We start from the raw sequence: 20,671 nt of genomic DNA, 5'->3' as shown, positions 1-20,671 counted from the left end.
CTGAAAGAGAAATAATAGACCCAGTTCACAGAATTTAAAGTAATTCTTTATTGATAAACATTTATACCAGAATTAGAAATGTCAGTAGAAAAATAAAATTTAAATAATTTTCTATCATACAAAGAGTTGATCGTTTTGACTGTAGCAGTTAGTGAAATAATCTAATACAAAAAGTTAAGCTGATTTTAGTCACAACCAGCCTAAGAGAGTGCACAAAAAGAAATGCAGGTAAATCGAAGTTTCTGCTTGTGGACTGCCGCTCACGGCACCAGGGCTTCACATTCCAGGAAACGGCATCTCGGGGGAGGTGTGTGCACTGCAGTTGCAGTAAGAACTTAACTCAAACCAGAGCAGTAAGAAGGGGCATCAAAAGGCAACATACAACTTAAAAAACAGAAGGAAGGATTTAAAGGTAATAATTGCATGAACTTTTTCTCATTAGTTTAGACATTTCCTAAGAAGTAATGTTTCCTGAAGAAAAAAAGGGGGGGAGTGTGGTTAACAGCACAAAGAGCCACGGTTATCTTGGAATATCCGTTAGGCATTTAAATGTGGACCTAAGTTTTCACAAAATGCCTTTACCCCCAAACACCCATTGTAAAGAATCCAGAAGTCAGCATTTTGGTTAAGGGCTGTCTCCCTTACCCACATTTAAAAAAAAAGGGTGAGGTCTAGCTGGTACTGTAGCTCAGTGGATTGAGCGCGGGCCTGCGAATCACACGATAGCGGTTCAATTCCCAGTCGGCACATGCCTGGGTTGCAGGCCAGTTCCCAGCAGGGTACTCACGAGAGGCAACCATACATTGATATTTCTCTCCTTCCCTTCCCCTCTAAAGATAAATAAATAAAATCTTAAAAAAAAAAGTGAATATACAGCTGGGGTTTGGGGTAGTTCTGTATGTCTCTTAAGAAAGCTAGGTATTGGTAATAATTATCAAAACACTGTACAGCAAAATACAATGTTCAATACGAATGCAGATATTTTTTCATTTGGACAACTACTCCCAAATAATTGTGTATTTGAAATGAGAAATTTAAAACAATCAAACAAAAGAAATAAGGAGGAACAGCCATTCTTTACCATTCAAATAGTTTCATCCTAAAAACATTTCAAGCTGCAAAACTCAATTTATATTAAGTATATACACATATATTCACAGAAGAATGTTCACATACTTGGATGGAGGAAACATTCAGTTTGAAGATACATTTTACATCTGAAGTTTGTGAAAAGAGCATGTAATCAAAATATAGCAAACACGAAAGGATGAAAACAGAGAACACCTTTCAAAATGCGTTAATTTTTTGTGTCTTGGCTCTAAAAGAAAAATAACCAAACATTTAAATCATAGATCAATATGGTTTTTAAATCAGTACTCTGGGGGAGGGGTCCACCAATCAGTGGCCCACTTGTTCAATTTGTGAAGTTCTATCCAAAAGAGTGCTGTAGGTGAGAATGCTGAGGCACCCTTCCACAGGGATTTTTAAAATCATTTCTTATAATAAAGGATATATACCAAATTTCTTAGACTGAAGGGCTACTTTTCAAAATCACAGCTCCATGAAATGAAAAATGGAGTCTTTAAATAAAGGCTTAAAAGTTGCTTGAAAGAAAGATTTGAGCCCTGGAGAGTAACCTTGGGGCATTTATAGACTTTGGTCTGCATTCCAGCTCTACCTGTGATTTTCTACCGAGGCTGAGAATGTCACTGTAACTTGGACGAGTGGTCTAAGGGCCCTTAGTTGAAAGAAAATGTCCAGTTAATTTTTGTGATCCTTTTGTAATTTTTCTCTTTGACTATCCCTGGTAAATTGGTCCCCCTGGCTGTTTTTAATCCCAAGCCAGAATGTGTATTTCTTGAAGTGAAACAGTTTGTGTGTACGTGACCTCATGGGCTGTCAGCCTTACTCTCTCAATGAAACTTTCCTTTAAAAAATGTCAAACTTAATTACCAAAAGTTACTTTGAGAACAGATAACGACAACAGTGACTGTATTCCATACAGAACAGTTTCAGGTTTTGCAATCCTGTTTTGAGGGTCACAGTTTTCAGGCCTTTTAATAAAAAAGAGCATTAGGCAGTAAAAGAAAATTTTCAAAAGCTAAAATTGGGTTTTAAAAGCCTCTTCATATTTGACCCTGCAGGTGTGGCTCAGTTGGCTGGAGCACTGTCTGTGAACCACAAGGTGGCAGGTTCTGTTCCCTGTCGGGGCCCAGGCCTGGGGAGCCGACGAGTCTCCAGTTGGGGCAGCTGTGAGAGGCAGCTGATTGATGTTTCTTTCTCTCTCACACTGATGTTTCTCTCCCTCTCTGATTCCCTCCCTTCCCCTCTCTCTAAAAATCAGTATATGTATGTCCTTGGGTGAGGATAAAAAAAGGAAAAAACCTCAGTATTTAATGTTCTTTAAGGACATAAATTCTCTTAAAGGAAAATGTAAAGGACACAGTGGAAGGCATCTGAGAAATAAACTTCAGGCACTTTCTGGAAGTGACATCCACCATTAAGTAACTAAGAAGACTAAGTAGCTATTAAAACAAAGAAATCGATAACCCTAACACTAGTTTAAGCGTCACTTCTGTAATTTTTCAAGAGCCAATAATAAACCAGTCACTAAGAAAAACTACAACAGAATGTTTAAAATATCTTTTTTATGTGCCTTAACGTCAAGAGTACCCTAACCCATCTGGGTTAAAATTTTCAACTTGAGTTATTTAATAGGATGTTTTTGCAATTAAACTAAATAAAATTAATAGAAGTAACAGGAAAAGGTGGTACTGGAATTCTGGAGGAAAAAAGTCTCAATTAGCTAGTTCATTTTGATAAAATATATAAAACAACAAATTCACATCTTTTAAAATATATTAAATAATCAGAGGTCAAGATAGTTATCCATAGAATGTCACATCATTCAGTAGTTAGCTCCTTTTCAAAAAAAAAAAAAAACAGTGGAATCAAAGCCACTATGTGTGTTATAGATTTTTTGTTTGTTTTATTTCACCAAATTTTTTCACAAAGCTATATTCAACCATAACTATTTGGCACTTATTATGGTGAAGGTGTAGCAAAAAAAAGTCTACCAAATGTCAATCAAGATCAGATCAAATAAGATTTTTAGTACAGTATAGTCTGCTTAGAAATAAACCAATATGTTCCATAGTTTTTCTGAAATACGCATCACTGCATTTTCTCACACAATATTGTGAATTTCAGTGCGGAGACTGCTGACCCGGAAGCACGGCTGACCTGGCTTTGGGTAAAGGTGCACCTGTAAAACTGCTTAAATTAAATATCAGAACAAACACACAGATAAACAAAATAAAACTTGATTTGTTTGGTTGAGAACAATAAGAGTCCAAAAGGGTCTTCACTTCCTGGAGCTTCAAATCGCAGGAAAGGCTGAGCTGCTGTTCTTCACGTCCTTTTTCATCCAAGTTGCTTCCACTTGAAGAACTAAGAAAACACTACGTTCCACACCTTATTCTTTTTGAGGATTCTATAAAACTTAAGTTCGACATCACAGCATAAGGGTCTGTGCTATAAGGTGGCTAAAACCCGTAGAAAGGAGACCACCACTACACAAAATGTCTGTCCAGTGCCGAAGGTGAGGGCTTCAAACGGTATCATTTCTTTCCCTGCTGCTCGGTACACTCCAGCAATGGCCGCGCCTGTCCAAAAGTTTGAGAGTTTAAAAGAAAAATCAAGATGAATGTAATCAGAAAATTATAGCACTTAAAATTCTATGATAAGTCAAATGTTCCAGATTTTTTACATTAAAATTTGAACATTGTACAAATGTTTTTGTTTTCCCTATTCTTTTGCTGACTATTCTGGGTTTTAAGTATTCCTTTTATGGTTTGCAAATTACTGACCTATGCTTTTAGATATTTTAAAGTGACACCTTAAAACTAAGTCTCCCGGATACAGTGAATAAGACGCATTTGGAGGTTATAAACCAAATCACAAAGACTGTAATTTCCACCTGACCTGATTACAAACTCAAAAACATCTCTTTCTGCCCCATGCATTTACCAGGTACCTAATACATTCTTGGCAATAAATAACAAAGAATCTTCTGAGTGAGAGTGTGCAAGAAACATTTCAGGGAAAGCCACAGGGAACCTCCACTCCACCTTCTACTACACTTGAAGTTCTCTCTGGGAAGAGGATGTACGGGGGGGGGGGTAGAAAACGGAAGAGAGGAGGACTCTCACTATTAATTCAGAGGGTGCCAGGAGAGAGATACTCGGGATTCCTTTCTATTCCCTATGTCGTTAATTGTTCTTTATTATGTTAGTCACTGTAACTCTCTAGAAATGGAGTAAACAAAACAAGCACATTTGTGTCTACTCAGGTACCCTGAGTCGCTGCAGGGATTCAGCACTGTGCCAAGAAAGTTAAGATTTCATTAGTGAGAAAGGAATAGATCCAAAGTTCCCAGCTGAGTACCTCACCCAAATGCTCCCAGCAAGATTCTCCCTGGTCATGGCATGTTCATTCATTCAAATATTCTGTGTCAAATATTCTGGGCAAATATTCTCTATTATAATTTCTGCGTTTCGCAAGGCGTGATCCCTACCCTCCTAGTACACAGAATCTAGCTGAGGACACAAGACAGAAAGCATGAGCATGAAAAGAGGTTCTGAATGATTCAAGACATAGAGTGTCTCAATCAAATGTCTACGCAGTTTATAAATATGATGTGAAGGTGTATTAACCAATTTAAGAAGAAGAACATTAATACCTGTGCCGGTTTCCTAGAACATCTGAACTTTGAAATGCCCATCTCCAGTAGCGATGCATACATAACTGTGCTGCTACCATCTGAGAGCACAGGCTTCATTGAGCCCCTTTTAGAATTTAGTTCCAAAAAAGTGGGTAGAAAGAAGCTAAAGCAACTTGACCTGGGCCTTAAAGTGGGATCTGGATGATGAAGAAGGGAGAAAAGAAAAAACTTCCAAAAAGATCAGCAATGTGAGTAGGGAACATACTCTGTGCATAAAATCTTAAAGACAAACACAGCATCTATGGCATTGTTACTATGTGTTTGTATTATGTTAAACTCTTCACACACACACTATTTCATTTAATCATCACATTGCATACGAGGTGGGTAGTATCATCCTTACTGCACTGGTGAGAAATCCCAAACAGGTCCTCACAGCCAGTAATCCAGTAAAAAAAAACTGGAGCAGAGGGTCTCTATAGACGGCTGATGTAACGCAAAATACTGGATAAGGCCAGTTATGGAAACTCCTTAATGCAGACAGGAGAAAACTGGCCTCCTTCCTGTGTTATCTCAAAGGTTTTATCATTTGCAGGACACAGAGAAAAGAGGCCACTTTGTCCCCGAAAAACCCCTCACGTCAGAGACAGAGGGAGATTTCTCCTTGGAGCTCAAGCTCAAGGTTTAGATTCACAGGCAAAGAAATAAAGTTACAAATTAGTAGGAATGCTATATTTCTATTTTGTAATAATATACTTATGTTTACATGTATACCTAGAAAAGAGTGAGAAAACATAGACCAAAATGCAAATTGTGGTTCTCATTTAGGGATGTGGCAATGGAGGATTTTTATTCTTGCTTTCTTATACCTTTTAATTTATAGAAAATATACATGTTAGTTCTATTTAATTATGAGCTTAAAAAGATTTAAGCTTATTCGCACCCCTGTGACATGGGCAAAAGCCAAGGGGGAAAAACAGGTAAAAATAATATATAATATGAATGTTACTCTAATTCTTATTCAGGAATTCCTAAGAGGAAAAAAATAACCAGGTACTTTTTAAAACAAGAATTCTTGTCATTGGAAGTATTCTCCCATCCTTAAAGTAACCACACCTGAATGAGCAGAAGTAATTCATCAACCACCCTATCATGTTATCCGTCAAGTGACAGCTGATGAGAAAGGAGCAGTAGCTTCCAAAAGGACAAATATCTTCCTTTTGCTGGTGACCTGTACCTCACAAAGCTTAATTAACATAGGCTTCCCTAAAGCCAGCAAGAGGAACTCTGACTCGGGAAATCAAAGATGTTAGCGCAAAAATGGGGAAACAGGGGTAAGGGAAAAACAATGCATGAGAAAGGGCCCTGTGCAATTGATGGATGTCTGTCTCACACCAGTGTTTCACTCTCTCTCCTCCCCCTCTCTAAAGGCAATGAAAAAAATGTCCTCGGGTGAGGATAAAAAGAATTTTGTTTTAAACGGACCTGTGGTTAAGACCACTTTCTCTGTATCTCACTCAGGCCTGTTTCTAAAATGGGTCCTGAAGTAACCTGACAAGTCCTATGAAATATTTTGACTGGTCTTTTATTTTATTTTTATATTTACTTCTTAGTGAACTTCTTAGGGTGACACTGGTTAATATAATTATATAGATTCCAGGGGCACAACTCAACAACACATCATCTGTACACTGTATTATGTGTTCACCACCCCGAGTCAGGTCTCCCTCCATCACCACTGACCCCCCTTTACCCTCTCCCTCCCTCCACCCCCATTTCCCTCTGGCAATCATCATACTGTTGTGTGTGTCTAAGATTGACTGGTATTTTAATGTCTAACATACTTGTCAAGATTCCAGCAGTTATTGGTCCCACGATGCCCATCAACAGGATGCTTACAGACATGAACCTACCATATTTGTGATGTCTGAGGGTGAAGAGGGCCAGTAATCCGGCAGGGACATGAAAGAAGAGAGAGGACACCAGTGCCCACAGGAACACACCATACCACATCTCTACAAGAGAAAGCAGAGAAGGGTCACAAATCACTGCCTTTCCCAGTGCAGTCATCACAGAGGGTGGTCATGACTCCCAGTTAGTCCATTTTCAAAACCACTCACTTGCAAGGTGGGTTCGTCAGTGAACTATCCAAATAGTGACGGTTTTAGAGGGATCGGCAAACTGCAGCCACTGCCTGTTTTTGTCCTTAAAGTCTTGCCCATTCATTTAAGTCTTGTCGATGGCTGTTTTTAAGCCACAAGAGCAGAGCTGAAATGGTGTCAGGGACCTCATGGCCTGCAAAGCCTGGAATATTTACTATCTGGCCTTTCACAGAAAAAGATGACCAATCCCTGATAAGCCACCTCTAACCCCAAACACTGAAAAATAAAAAGAGGTTCACTCGGATTTGAAAACTGCCCTAAATCATGTCCCTCCTGCAAGAACTATGAGCCTAAATTGCTGACAGGGTGCCACGCAATCAATACCCATTGATCCTTCCTGGCTTTTTGATTATTCAGTCTCCTACAATGGAAAGCTATAAATTATACTCATTCAACAATCGTTTTCAAGATAATACAGTAAACATCAAGCCACAGCCTCCTTTTAGGCTATCAAAGCTCTGCAAGATATGACATAAATACCAGGAAATAGAAATGTTTGGTTTGAAGACAAACAGGAAGTAGAGGGCAGGTCAGAAGAGGAGCTGGTTCCTACAGAGAACCTCTAATCACTCTTAGGATGACAGTAATTCAGTAACATTAAAAACTTTGATCACCAACCATGCACTCAAACCTGTGCATGAGACACCTTGGAAAATACAAAAAAGGAGAAAATACCATCCTGCCCTCAGGACTTTGTAATTTGGTAAGTGGCAGGCACAGCACTGCCCCCCTGTAACAGGGCGCAGCCAAGAGGGGGGCCACAGAAAAGGATTTGGGATGGGGTCCAGAGCTCAGGGTGTCCAGAAAATCATTAAGATGTCCTCACTCCCCCCCACACACACAGGGGGAAGGAACAAATGGAGCCAGGCCCTTGAGAGCTGTTTTGCACTGCAACAGTTTTGCAGCTGACCTCTGGAATGATTATTTAACATATCTATAACGTTTAACTGGTTTCATAGATATGTTAAATAGCTGTGGCCAAGTTTTGAGCCAGATGAAAGGGAGAGCCACACGGTTTCAGCAAAGTAAGGGTCCCCTCTTGGCCAGGTGAGGGGAGAGCCATGCAGTTTGGGGCACAGTGAGGACCCCAGCAGTCAAGTAGGGGAGAACCATGCAGTTTTGGAGAGAGGGCACACCCCTGCAGCCAGGTAAAAGAGAGAGCCACGTGGTTTTGGCAGAGTGAGGACCCCTTCTTTCCCAGGTGAAAGGGAAAACCACGTAGCTTTGCCAGAATGGAGAGCCCTGCAGCCAGGTGAAGAAGAAAGACATGTGCCTTCGGTGGAGTGTGGACCCCTGCAGCTTTGGTAGAAGAGGCCCACGTGGCTTTGGGGTGCCCCCTTTGGCCATGTGGCCTGAAAAGCAGGAGAGACTTTGACTGGAACTGAGTACAAAGAACTCTTGCCAGTGGACCATGAGAGGGTACCACAGTACTTCGGATTAACTAGAGATCCTGCCTGCAGGGCGACACAGCTGACGGTGCCAGCGGCCTGAAACACAGGGTGTGCTTCTTTTCCTGAGATACAGTACCCAGAGTTAGGGCAGGGGGGAAGGAAGTGCTGTAGGCGGCTTTGGTTATCTTAAAGGACTTTGATATTTTAATGGAGACATTGGGTCACTACTTTTAAGTCTGTAAAGCTCTAAATAAACCTTTCGTTTCCTTTTCATAAATCTCTGGCATTGAGAGATGTCTTTCCAATTGGCGGCGGACAGAAGAGCCCAGTTAGATATTAGTATTCTGTCCTTGGGAATTCTGTCCTCTGTCCAGGGGCCAGAACAGGCCCCTGTTCTGTAGCAGTGTTTGGCATCCCTTGGTGGGCCAAGTATTGCCACCCCCTTGGACCTCTTGTTCGGTAACACCCCTAGTGAACCCAGGCAGCTTTAGAATTCTCTGAACAGCTCTCTAGCCACCCACATGGATAGAGAGAAGGTGACAGACACATTAGATAAAATCTTGTCCATCCTTGTGCTAGAGGCGGGTAAGTAACAGGCAATTTAAGAGATCAGTCGACAGCTTAACTCAGAATTTCTCCATCACAGCACTATAGCGGTTTGGACCAGGTAACTGGTGCAGGCGGCTGTCCTGCGCGCTTGTGGGATGCGGAGCAGCACTCCTGGCCTCTACCCCCTGGGTGCCAGTGGTACTCCCTCCCCAGCTATGACAGCCAAACATTGCCAAAAGTCCCCTGGAAGCAAAACTGTGCAAATTAAAAACCCACTGGTTGAGGCAGAGGGTTTATAAGAGCAATAACAGTTAAAGCTGCAAAGACAGATGGGGTTACATTACAATGAGCTTTGAGGCCCGGGCTGGAATTCAACCAACATGAAAGCCCTGATATACCATTAGGTTTTGAGCAGTAAAGCTTTGTCGGACATTATATCCCCCGTCCCACCTTACGCTCCCAGGAGAACAAACTGGAGAACTTTTCTGGAGGGTAATTTGGACACATGTATCCAAAAAAGTCAAATGTGCATATCCTCTGCCTTAGCGATTGTACTTCCAGGAATACACCCTACAGGGATACGCACGCAGGCAAGGACAGGCAACAAGACCTTCTCGGCAGCGCTGTCTGTAAGGGCGAAAACTAGATCCAACCGCATGTCTGTCGATGTAGGATTACTTGTGAAATGCATTTGGTATATGCACAAAATTGTACATTACACGATCATATAAAAATGTAAGATAGATCTTTCTATACTGATGGGGTGAGATGCCATCAGTGTAAAAAGTAATAAAAAATGCCAATTGCAGAATAGTATGTAGAATGAGACCCCATTTTTGTAAAAACAAAACACAAACATTGACACGTAAATGCTTCTGTGTACTCTGAGAAAAGTCTGGACATGTTTGTTTCATAAATATTTACAACATGCACAGGTGCTGTTCTAAGTGCTTTACAAATACTAACACATGTAATCCTCTAAACAACTCGGAGAGGCACGTATTATTAACACCCCCAGCTCTCCGGGTGAGACCATGGAGGCAGAAGGAGGTGAAGAATTTGCCTGAGCCGACGCGGAGCAGAAGGCAGGGCCCCGCGCTCAACCCTGACGGCGGCAGCCTGCCCTCACTCTCTAAGCGCCTCTTGGCACATACTAAGCAAAAGAAAATTGTTATTTCTGGAAAGTAGGATGGGTTGGGGGAGGGTTGATGACAATTCACTTCTCACTTTGAAAGAAAACAACAAAACGTGTTTTAAAAAGAACTGTTCAGGAAGCCTGGTCCAATTGGGAGGGACAGCTGAAGAGGGGCCATTAAGGAGCATCAGTCAGCCGTTTTTGAAGCTGAATTGGAGTTGTAAGCTTCTGTTGTATGTGTGGTTTTTTCCCCAGATAAATTTCTTATTATTCTTGGGTGGGGGGCAGGCTGCTTAAGGGGCTTACAGGGATTGGGGGTGGGGGTCGAGTCCCCCAAACCACCCTTGTTATTGTCTCTGATGACTGCGTTCTTTGCTCACTTTGAGTCAAATAAGCTTCAGTTAACACCACATTCTACATATGCCTAAATTAGGATGCCTAGCTCCTGTTTGGGATGAAAGGCTCTGAATGAAAGCATCGGAGGGGCACCACCCAGGGGTCGAGCCTTATTAAAAAGAACAAACAACTCAGAATGCAACTCAAGCCTCACTATCATGACAAGTGTAAATTAATATAAATTTTCTGCGAAGGAGGATTTGTACAAAAACTATCAAAAATTAAACACAGCAAACTGATTCAGGAATTCTGCTTCTAGGAATGTATCCTATCAATGTCCTTACACAGGGGCAAAAAGGGGATGTGTACAGTGATACTGTCTGTAATAATAAAAGATGTGCAGTCCTCCATGTCCAATGGAGCACCAGTATAAAAAAATTTGATTTATCCCTATAATGAAACATTATGGAACTATTAAAAAGAACTAAGAAAAATAAATTTTAAATAAATAATAAATTATTAGCTCTTCATGTACAGATTTCCAAAATATATTGTTAAATTTAAAAAATCAAGGTATGAAAAGGTGCGTAGATGATGCTTTCATTTGTCTGAAAAGAAGAGAAAGGAGGGATATGTTGGTATTATGTCAGTGATACGGTGGTGACTGCCTCTGATGTCAGTCAGGGGCCTGGGTGAGAAAATACTTCCTTCTCACTGTATACCTTTTTGTTCTGTTGGGAAAATGTCTAACCATTTGCCAAAAAAGTATTAAATTTCTTTAAATTAACAGAAAAAAAATAACAAACAACTGAGGGTGTTTGGCACTTTTGGTGAAAAACTATCAGATAGCTAAAAAAAGTTTCAAACAATTTGTGAGCTTTTATTTTTCTTTCTGCTGAACAAGCTATTATGTATCTTCAGAATTGTTTTATAAAACTGGTCTATTTTGTTTGATGATTATTTTTTGCAAATTCTGTTAAAGCAAGTTAAATCATGCAATATGGAGTATAAAGTGATTAAATAGCTGTGTCCCAAGCTTAAAATTAAATATATATATATAAAACATATAAATAACTAACATATGTGTAATGTATAAATATGTACTTATTAACTAACCACTTATTAACTAACAACCACCTGTCCAGTTAAAGTGTCGATCAGCAGTTGCGGGCAGGATTCTGAATCCTCAGAGTCTGGGTCCCCCCCTCTTTAGAAACAAACCTACTGCAGCCTCCTTTCCAGCCTTGGTGGGAAGCCATTCTTGCTTCCCCTGCCCAGGAGACTTGCTCTTGCTTCTTGGCAGCAGCTCCAGAGGTTTCACTGTCTGGTGTCCAGACCGTGCTTCTCCCAAACAAAAGTGTACCCACCAGAGCTCTGACACCCACAGACCCCTTCCGCCTGGGCAGCTTCTAATGTACCCTGGCTCAGTGACCGCAACCTGGCCCCCCAGCCAAAGGCCCCCCCACCAGCAGCTCATCCCCAAACCACGGCACAGCACCATGAAGCTTCCTTCCAGAGCAGTTAACCCCATCTTAAATCCCACAGTCCTTACCAGCTATTCCCCCAATCACTCAGAGAATCTGCCCCCACAGCACCACCCAGTGCGCAAACCAAGTTCTATGATGACACCAGGAAAGCCACTGCTCCAGGTGGACAGAGGGGATTACAAATCTGCCTCAAAAACACAGGGCAGCTGCCATGGGCTTCTGGCTGCCACCGCTGACCTGATACTGCTCTTGGGCCCTGCTGGAGCCCCCCAAATTTAGAGAGAAGCACTGCCCTCTGCATCAGCTCAAGGCACGGCTGCCACACAACCACGGGGCAGTGAACTCGGAGGTAAGGCCTTGATCTGCCAGAGACTCACTCACGTCCATAAAAAGTGGGTCTGGACACTCGGTGTGCCACCCACTGCCATGAAACAAACTATGTTCCACCAAAATTCATACAGCAAAGCTCTAATCCAGTCGGGCTGCAGCCTTATAAGAAGAGGAAGAGAGATCTCTCTCTGTCTCTCATTCTCACTCTCTCACCTGCCATGGGAGGACACAGTGAGAAGGTGGCCCAAGAGGCCCCCTCCCCCACATAACCAGCCGGCACCCGGCTGTCAGACTCCCAGCCTCCAGAACCGTGAGGAGACCAACGTCTGTTATTTAAGCCACTCAGTCCATGGTATTTTGTAACAGCAGCCTGAGCAGACTAAAGACACCAACACGCACCTGCCCAAGGGGATCTGCTAGGCTACCGACCCACACCTCCATTTTCCTAAAAGTCGGAAGGCCTGTTGGCAAACGGAGTCTGGCACGTAGCAGGTCAGCACCTCCAAGCTGCTGAGAAGGGGAAGGTCACCACGTCCTCCTGCAGCCCTGAGCTGCATCCATTAGCTACCTCAGTGCCTACATGTTTTATTCAGTGTCATTTACATCACTTTATGTAGGAAAAAAGGCTTAATTATATTAGATGAGTAGTGAGGTTTAGAAAACACTTCTCAGATGGATGGGATTATTATAGCACTCTAATAGCAAAGGCAAACCCCAATCAATAAAACACTTTAAAAGAAAAACTAAGTGATTTCCCTTTAATCTACTGCATCTTAATTTGCTACATATTTAATAGCTATTTATTGATTATCATACGGTACTTTTTATTTCCCTGGCTCAACACACTGTCAAAAATCTTTGTCTACGTATCGCACAGTACTTCCTGGTCCACTGTTTCAAATCAAGTGCATTATCATCAGCTTTGTTTATTTTGGCAGCTAAAGTCACATCGCTTCCTGATGTTGAAGTATAAATTAAATGATCTGTGATAAAAGATTATAAGGGGAAATCAGATTTAGCACTGGTGACAGAAGGGGCCCCAAAGATGTCCACGTACTTATCCCTGGAGTCTGTGAATGTGTGTGGCAAAAGGGAGTTTGCAGGTGTGATTAGGTTAAGTATTTTGAGAGGTTTTCCATGGGCCTAATGTAATCACACAAGGGTAAGTGGGAGGTAGGAGCCTCAGAGTCAGAGGTCTGAAGAGGCTATGGCTTTAAAGACGGAGGAAGAGGCCAAGAGCCAAGGAATACAGGTGATGTCTAGAAGCTGGAAAAGACAAGCCAATTCGTCCTTGAGCCTTCACATCACTGACATGATGGAAGGAACACATCACTGATGACCTATTTTGCACTTCTGACCTTCAGACTATAAGATGATAAATCTGTGTTGTTTTAAGACACTAAATTTGTGATAGGTTGTTACAGTGGCAACAACACTAAGAGTTCATTCATTCAACAAATATTTATTTAGCCCATTCCATATGCCAGGCACTTCAGTGGGAAAAAAAAAAAAGATAAAAAGACAAAGATTCCTGCTCACAGGGAACTTAATATCTTTAAGAATCTATTTTTCAGACAGACATTTCAGTTAAAGAGAAAAGCCACACAGACTGCAGGATCCTCTAGGTGAGCTCTGTATTAACAAAAGGGGTTTATTAATGGCGGGCTCCCAGGCCCTCTAACATCTATAGCTGAGTCATCTAAATTCCAAGCAAGGTCTCAAGGCCAACCTGGCCCCAAGAGGCAGAACTGGAAGAAGCCTACACCACGTGGGCAGTGAGGCTCAGCACTCAGCCATCCTTTCAGCTGGCCTCCCACTCTACCTTATGTTCCAGGTCAAACAGCTGTATGAACATAGCCAGTTCCTGTGAAGCTGGGGTTCTAGGTAGACCACATCAGTCTTCCTGGGAACTGTAGTCCTACTCTGTCCTGCAGCTCGATGCTAACTGCCCCAAAGCCTGCATCTCTCCACACTGCCCTCTCTTACTGAATCCCACCTACCTGCCTAGGGGCCCATCTGTTCCCTTGTGAAATAAGAAATACAAATACACTGGTCTCTGCCCCTGGTTCCTGACACAGAGCTTCTGAAACCCTTGTAAATAGGGGTGCTAGGAAACTATTTTATCTTAATATTTAGTCTATGACCCTGGTTCCTGACACAGAGCTCCTAAATCCCTTGAAATTTCCAGAATCATCTGTTTTCCCCAGGGGACCTTTGGTGGGCTCCTGGGTTGGGGCTGGCAACTAGAAAGAACCTGCAGCCCCATTCCCCCATTCTCTGGAGAGGGAAGAGGGGAGAGGGGCTGGAACTGGAGTTAATAATCGATCACACCTATGTGATGAGGCCTCCATGAAAATCTCAAAGTACAGGTTTCAGACAGCTTCTGGCTTGGTGAACACACCTACGTGCTCGGAGGGTGGCCCACCCCGACTCCACAGGGGCAAAAGGCCCTGTGCTCTGGACCCTCCCAGACCTCACCCTGTGTGTCTCTTCATCTGACACTCATTTGTACCCTTTAATATCCTTTGTGATAAACTTGTGATCTAGCAGTAAACTATAGTCTTGAGTTCTGTGAGCTGCTCTAGAAAATTAAAGGATGGGTTGGTGGGAACCTCTGATTAACAGCCAGAAGTACAAGTGACAACCTGGACTTTTGACTGGCATCTGAAGTGGGGGACGGGGGCAGTCCTGTGGAACTGAGCCCTTATCCTGTGGGGTCTGATGCAGCTCCAGGCAGACAGTGTCAGAAGGGAAATGAATTGTGGAACATCCAACTGATGTCACAGAATTACCTAAAGTGTGGGAAACCTACACACCTGGTGTCAGAAGTGTTGTGAGTGTGGCGGTAGTGTGAGGGTAAAGGAAAACAGTGAGTTCTCCCTAGATACCCCTCCTTCTCAGCAAGGACAACCTGCTCACTGGGACTGCCAACTGCAGCCGTTGCCTCTCTGCTGACCCTGCTGAGGACTGCCCTCTCACCCCTGGTTTCCGAGGGTGCCCTCCTGGCCGGCCTCACCCTGGCTGACAGTCTTTGTTCTACCATGGCTGGATCTTGTCTTTCCTGATCTGGCCTTCCATCTAATCTCCACGCTAAGGCAGAAAGTCAGTGATAATAGATGGGTATGAGGTTTCTTGCTGGAGTGATGGAAATATTTTCAAGTTCCTTGTGGTTGCAAACTCTGCAAATATAGTAAAAATCATTGAGCAGTACACTTAAAACACAAACAAACCAGTAAGTCAGATCATCCCTCCTCTGCTTAACACCCTCCAAAACGGTCCCCCAGGATCTGACCTCCTGTCCCCCTCCCACCTTGCCCACACTGTTCCATCCTTTATGTTGGCCTCCTTTACGTTTCTTAAGCAAGTTTTCCTATTCCAGGGCCTCTGAACCTGCTACTCCCTCGCCCAGAACACTCTTCTCCCAACAGCTGTGGGACTCACTCCTCGCTTCCTTCAGACTTCAGTCCACCAGCATCCTCATAGAGGGCTCCCTACCTTCCGTAAAATGACATTCCACTTGGACACACAAGACCCACCACCTACTGCCCCCTACCCCGCTTCACATTCACCACAGCTGCTCCTTTCCACACTTTCCATTTTGTTTGTTTGTTTATTTCCTCTCTCTCCCCATTAGAATGAAAACTCCTTTGTTCCCTACCACATCTTTACTTGGTGCCAAGAAAACAACAGGCACTCAACAGACCCTGAGTAAATACTGGCTGAGTGAACGAGTAAATAACTGGTCCTAGCGTGACCCATTCTTGATTTCAGCAACGGCACAACCAAACATTAGTGGGTTTTAGTTCAACTATCACAAGATACACTTTGGCATTGACTGAATGAAGTTCATACCTTCAGAAAGTTACTGTCATTCCTGATATAAAGAAAAGATCTGTCTTCCTGAGCATTTCAGTTTGTTAAAAATGACAACAACAAAATAAATCTGAACAACTTGGAATAAGGAAGATTAGTCAGAAATCTAAATGGCTAAACTGCAAATGGAGATTTTAAAAAAATCAATTCAAAGCTTCCTGATAGTGATAAACCACAGAATATTTCAGAGCAACGACTTTGCCATATTGAGTTAGCATAATATACAAATAACCTTTTCAGTCGGGTCAAAATAAAAACTATTCCAGATCCAGGTCAATGAATGAAATTCACTGTCCGCAGGATCCAACTTCATGCACCTACTGTATCCATCATTCCAGCAAAAGGTGGGACAGGGAGGTCAAGTGTCTACTCATCACCTTCTGGTCAACTTGAGGTCCAGCGCTATACCTCACAAATGTTTAACCCCCAGTTCAGAGCCTGCACTTTGCCAAATGCCTTCAGGTACCCCCTGCTTTTCAAAAGTTCACTTTCTGCCACTTTGTTTTTACAAAAGGCCTACATTAGTACTGTTTTGCTAACCAAAAAAATGCAAAGAGGATTTTCACTTTTACAAAAAAGGGTGAAAAGTAAAAATAGCATCCAGCGCTTGTCATGCAGCGAGCTGTTATTATAGGCCGTGTGCGCCAGAACAGCAAGGGGCACCACCAAGCTTCTTCCCCAGAACTACACTCTGCATCAAGCCCTAATAGCTCTGAATGGTCTGTGAACATCTGTGCTTTAATCTGGACTCACTTTGTGCATCTGTTAGCAAGGCCTGTCCTAAGTTGCTTATTTCTTCACTTTGTACCATTTCAGCTTAGGAAAGGGTTCACTGGAACTCTCATTCAGATAGCAGGGAAACCTGTATTGCTGAATGAATGAGCGCTGGTGACCAACACCTCCAACTATACCTCCACAGAAGTACTGATGAACTCAAGTATATACTACAGTTTAGTATCTTCAGAACAATTTCTGAAAACGAAACAATCCCCATAGCTACAGATTCTCCACTATGAGGTAATGTTAAAAGTATTATCCCAAATCTACGTATCTCAATTTTTTTCTTAAAGAAAGAAGAGGCAAGCCCTGGCTGGTGTGGCTCAGTTGGTTGAGGCATCATCCTGTAAACTGAAAAAGGTCTCAGATTCGATTCCCAGTCAGGGCACATGGCTGGACTGCGGGTTTGGCATCCAGTTGGAGCTTGTAGGAGAAGCAACCAACCCATGCTGCGCTCTCACACAGATGTTTCTCTTTTGCCCTCCCTTTCTCCCTTCCCCTCTCTCTCAAAGCAATGAACAAAATGTTCTCAGATGAGGGAAAAGAGAGAAAGAAACTAAAAGCCAGACAGACTGAACAGCATATTCACAGTTTCAAAGTATCACCTCACCTGACTTATTAATCAAAAAAGAATGAAGGTGCTCTCACAGTGCAGGGATCTGATAAACACCACCTTCACCAGACGTTGAATGCTTCCCCACATGATGTACTGAGAAGTAGATACCATCATCCGTGTGGGTCTGACCAAAAATATTTAATTTGAATGTAACCAGGAAGAAACAATCAGATAAATTTAGATCCAGGGACAAACTGAAAAACAATTAGCCTGGAGACTCTTCAACAATGTCAATCTCAAGAAACTGAAACAAAGATGGAGAAACTGTTGTACATTCAACCAGACTAAAGAGACATGACAGCTAAGTGCAATGGGTGATCCTTGATTAAATCCTAAAATTAAAAAGGAAACAAGGCTACAAATGATATTCTTCAGACAATCTGGAAAATTTAAATAAGGCCCATATATTAGATAATATTCTATGGATGTTAAATTTCTTGGGAGTGATAAGTTTTCTTACTACAACAGAAAATGTCCTTGTTTGAAAAGATCAACGCTACTTCTGTAAATTCCTTTCAAATGACTCTGCAGAAAGTAAAAATGTTATGGTTACAAATATATATATACATATATGTATACACAAGGAAAGGAACCCAAACATGAATTACGAATCTAGGTAAAGGGTAGGTGGGTATTTGTTATACTATCATTTCAATTTTTCAATAGGTTTGAACATTCTCAAAACAAAGAATTGGAGAAAGAATAAGGAAAGGAACAAAAACAAACTAATCTGGTTCGGGGGTGCCCACAGACTGTGCAGGCATTTCATTTTTTGGACAGTGTCTCCGGAATGCTATGTTATCACTGTCCGTGTGAACTTCAGACCTTTAGAAACACGGTGAACTGCCAGATTATCATTTTGGGCATGATTTCAAGCTAACACCTGCATCTGCCCCATTATCAGCTATTTCACAAACCTGACTGGGGCAAAAACAAACAAACAAACAAACAAACAAACAAACAAACCAAAAAGAAAAACACCAGGCAGGCGATACAGAGCAAGTCTCTGGTGTCTACTGAATGGCGCCTGACAGTCGCTGACCAGTGGAAGAAAAAAAATCACAGATGCCTCGTTTATGACTGCAGTCCGTAATCCAATCCTTTTTTCTTTGCAGGTTTCAGGCCCCATTCTCGCTTTGTTTACTAAATCAAGGTATCAGCTTAGCTGGAGAGCCCAACCTTAGCCTTCAACTGCCACTGTTCTCCATCTAAGTCTTGCATTTAAAGGTCCAACACACCTTAAAACTGTGTGCCATCCCCCCAGAGCCTTTCATTAGCCTTCCCAAGAAACTGCTCCTCTAGGCTTAAGGAGCACAAAGAGTTTTCTACCTTGTATTATAAATTTGAAAAACCCTTCTATCAGTCCCAGCAGACGCTCCAGTGGGGAGTAAGATGCGTTAAAAAGAAGCTGTGCCAAAGATCTTAAACGCGTGAGTGAAAGACTCGGCAACGTCTCCGAAAGTGTTTCCTAGAAAGAGAAGCTGGTGGACTGGGTGGATCTGGACGGGGGTGCAAGCAATCAGCAAGCAACCTCCTGGCAAAGAGGGGACCAGACTATAAACAAAGGGCGCGTGAGTTCTGACTGCCCCTCAGCCTGGCCGGGACCATTCGGCGTCGAGCTGCTAAGGCCGAGAAACCGGCGCGGACGGAAGGGGCCAGGCGCACCCTGCGCCCTAAACAAGGCGAGAACGATCGCCTCCAGGGCTCTTTAGAGATCAAGTCTGAACCTAGGTCGTTTGAAACCCGAAAAACCAAGACCAGTTGGGTGCTGGCCGAGCTCCCTTCACCGACGGGTACACCCGCGGCCGCTCCCTCTGACCTCGCTCCCAACGCGGGTTTCGGGTGGCCGGATCTAAGGGGCCGGCGAGGAAAGGACAGGAAAGGCCGGTAGAGCTCCCAGCTCTTGGCCCAGGGAGCGGGACCCTTCAAGGAAAACAGTCCCAAGATTGCTAGGCGGAGGGACTCTGGAGAAAAGGCACGCCCCACCGTCGGGCGGCCGCCGCAGAAAGCGCAGACCGAGGCGCGGGGTCGGTACCTGGGAAGGAGCAGAGAGAAGTGGAGTTGGGGCACAGGGTCCCGTTGCCCACTCGCGGGACAAGCTTCAGGCTAAGGATCTGCTGCAGGAGCCCGGTCGACCCCCCACTGCCGCCGCTCCCCTCGTGCTCCATTCTGCCGCCATTCACCGCAGAGAGATGGGGGAGAGCGCCCGTAGTGTTGCCGTATTGTATCTCCCTCACACTTACAGCCCACCCTGCTCTCTGTATCTGTGTCGCTTTAGCGTCACCTTCGGCCCGGGCCCTCTTCCTGCTACCTAACCGGGGCTGTTAAGTGACGGTCCCTTTCTCCAATCAGCGCGCCCCAAATGGTGGGGCGGGGCGAGAGTTGATCACGCCCCCCACGTTGCGTAGATGCCTCACGGAATACTCCCCCTACCCGGAAAGTCTCTCCTGCTCCAGTAGGGCGCGCTCTACTCTACCTTTCTCGGCAGCGCCACCCATAATAAAGTTAAGGAATTGCATACACCCCACCTGATCGAGATGTAGGTTTAAAACATTTGTATCTAGAAATGAAAATAAGATGGTTCAACAGACAAGTGAAGGAAGCTGAGAGACAATGCACAATAACTTAAACATTTGGAGGGGAAATGAGTTTTTGAAAACTTAATTTACTTTAAATTTAAAAGCACTGTGTAGAAAATACATAATATTTTCCTTGTAATTCAAGATCATTAGCAAGAGTGTTTATTAAACTTCCCTCTTAAAGTCTTTGTTTTGGAAGCTTTTTAAATACCACTTTCCTAGTACTAAAACTGAGATTTAGCATCAAATCAAGAATATTTTCTAAAACAAGAATAGTATTTAAAAAGTCATGAAATATTTAACAGTGCTGCCTTTTGGTACATGTCCCAGACTAGCAGAATGTACAAGAAGTGCAGGAACCAGTTATTTTAAGGTAATATAACAATCAATCTTGTATCACATTAGGAAACATTATCTTGAATTTAGAATTCTATCCGTAGTCAAATTGTGAAATGAGAAATTAAAAAAAAAAAGACATTTAGACTTTCAGGACTCAGAAAATGTATGTTTTTCAAAAAACAAAACAAAAATACCCTGGCTGGTGTGGCTCAGTGAATTGACCACCTGCCGGTGAACCAAAAAGTCATTGGTTTGACTACCCGGAAGGGGGTTGCAGGCCAGTTCCCCCAACATTGGTGTTTCTCTCCCTCTTTTTCTCCCTCCCTTCCCCTCTCTTTCTCTCTCCCTTCCCTTCTCTCTAAAAGCAAATAAGT

The 20,671-nt window shown here is 43.0% G+C and overlaps 1 protein-coding gene across 3 annotated transcripts; it reads right to left on the bottom strand.

Annotated features, from left to right (window-relative positions):
* Nucleotides 1-39: 39 nt before the first annotated feature.
* TMEM170A (transmembrane protein 170A) lies at nucleotides 40-19,702 on the bottom strand. Of its 3 annotated transcripts, none has more exons than XM_037144754.2 (3): nucleotides 19,415-19,702; nucleotides 6,568-6,738; nucleotides 40-3,665 (listed from the first exon to the last, which is right to left on the bottom strand). In XM_037144754.2, exons 1-3 carry the CDS (start codon nucleotides 19,545-19,547, stop codon nucleotides 3,535-3,537), a joined length of 435 nt encoding a protein of 144 aa, XP_037000649.1. In that variant the 5' UTR covers nucleotides 19,548-19,702; the 3' UTR covers nucleotides 40-3,534. The 3 variants fall into 3 exon arrangements, with proteins under 3 accessions (XP_037000649.1, XP_037000648.1, XP_053522677.1); XM_037144753.2 differs by having other exon boundaries at nucleotides 6,637-6,738; XM_053666702.1 differs by having other exon boundaries at nucleotides 19,623-19,674.
* Between the last annotated feature and the right edge of the window lie 969 nt (nucleotides 19,703-20,671).

This window comes from Artibeus jamaicensis, unplaced genomic scaffold (assembly GCF_021234435.1).
Source record: "Artibeus jamaicensis isolate MK-2021 breed Jamaican fruit bat unplaced genomic scaffold, CSHL_Jam_final contig_464, whole genome shotgun sequence".
In the NCBI taxonomy this organism is placed as follows: Eukaryota; Metazoa; Chordata; class Mammalia; order Chiroptera; family Phyllostomidae; genus Artibeus; species Artibeus jamaicensis.
The sequence above is the reverse complement of the archived record's forward strand: the minus strand, read 5'-3'. Positions and strand labels throughout refer to the sequence as shown.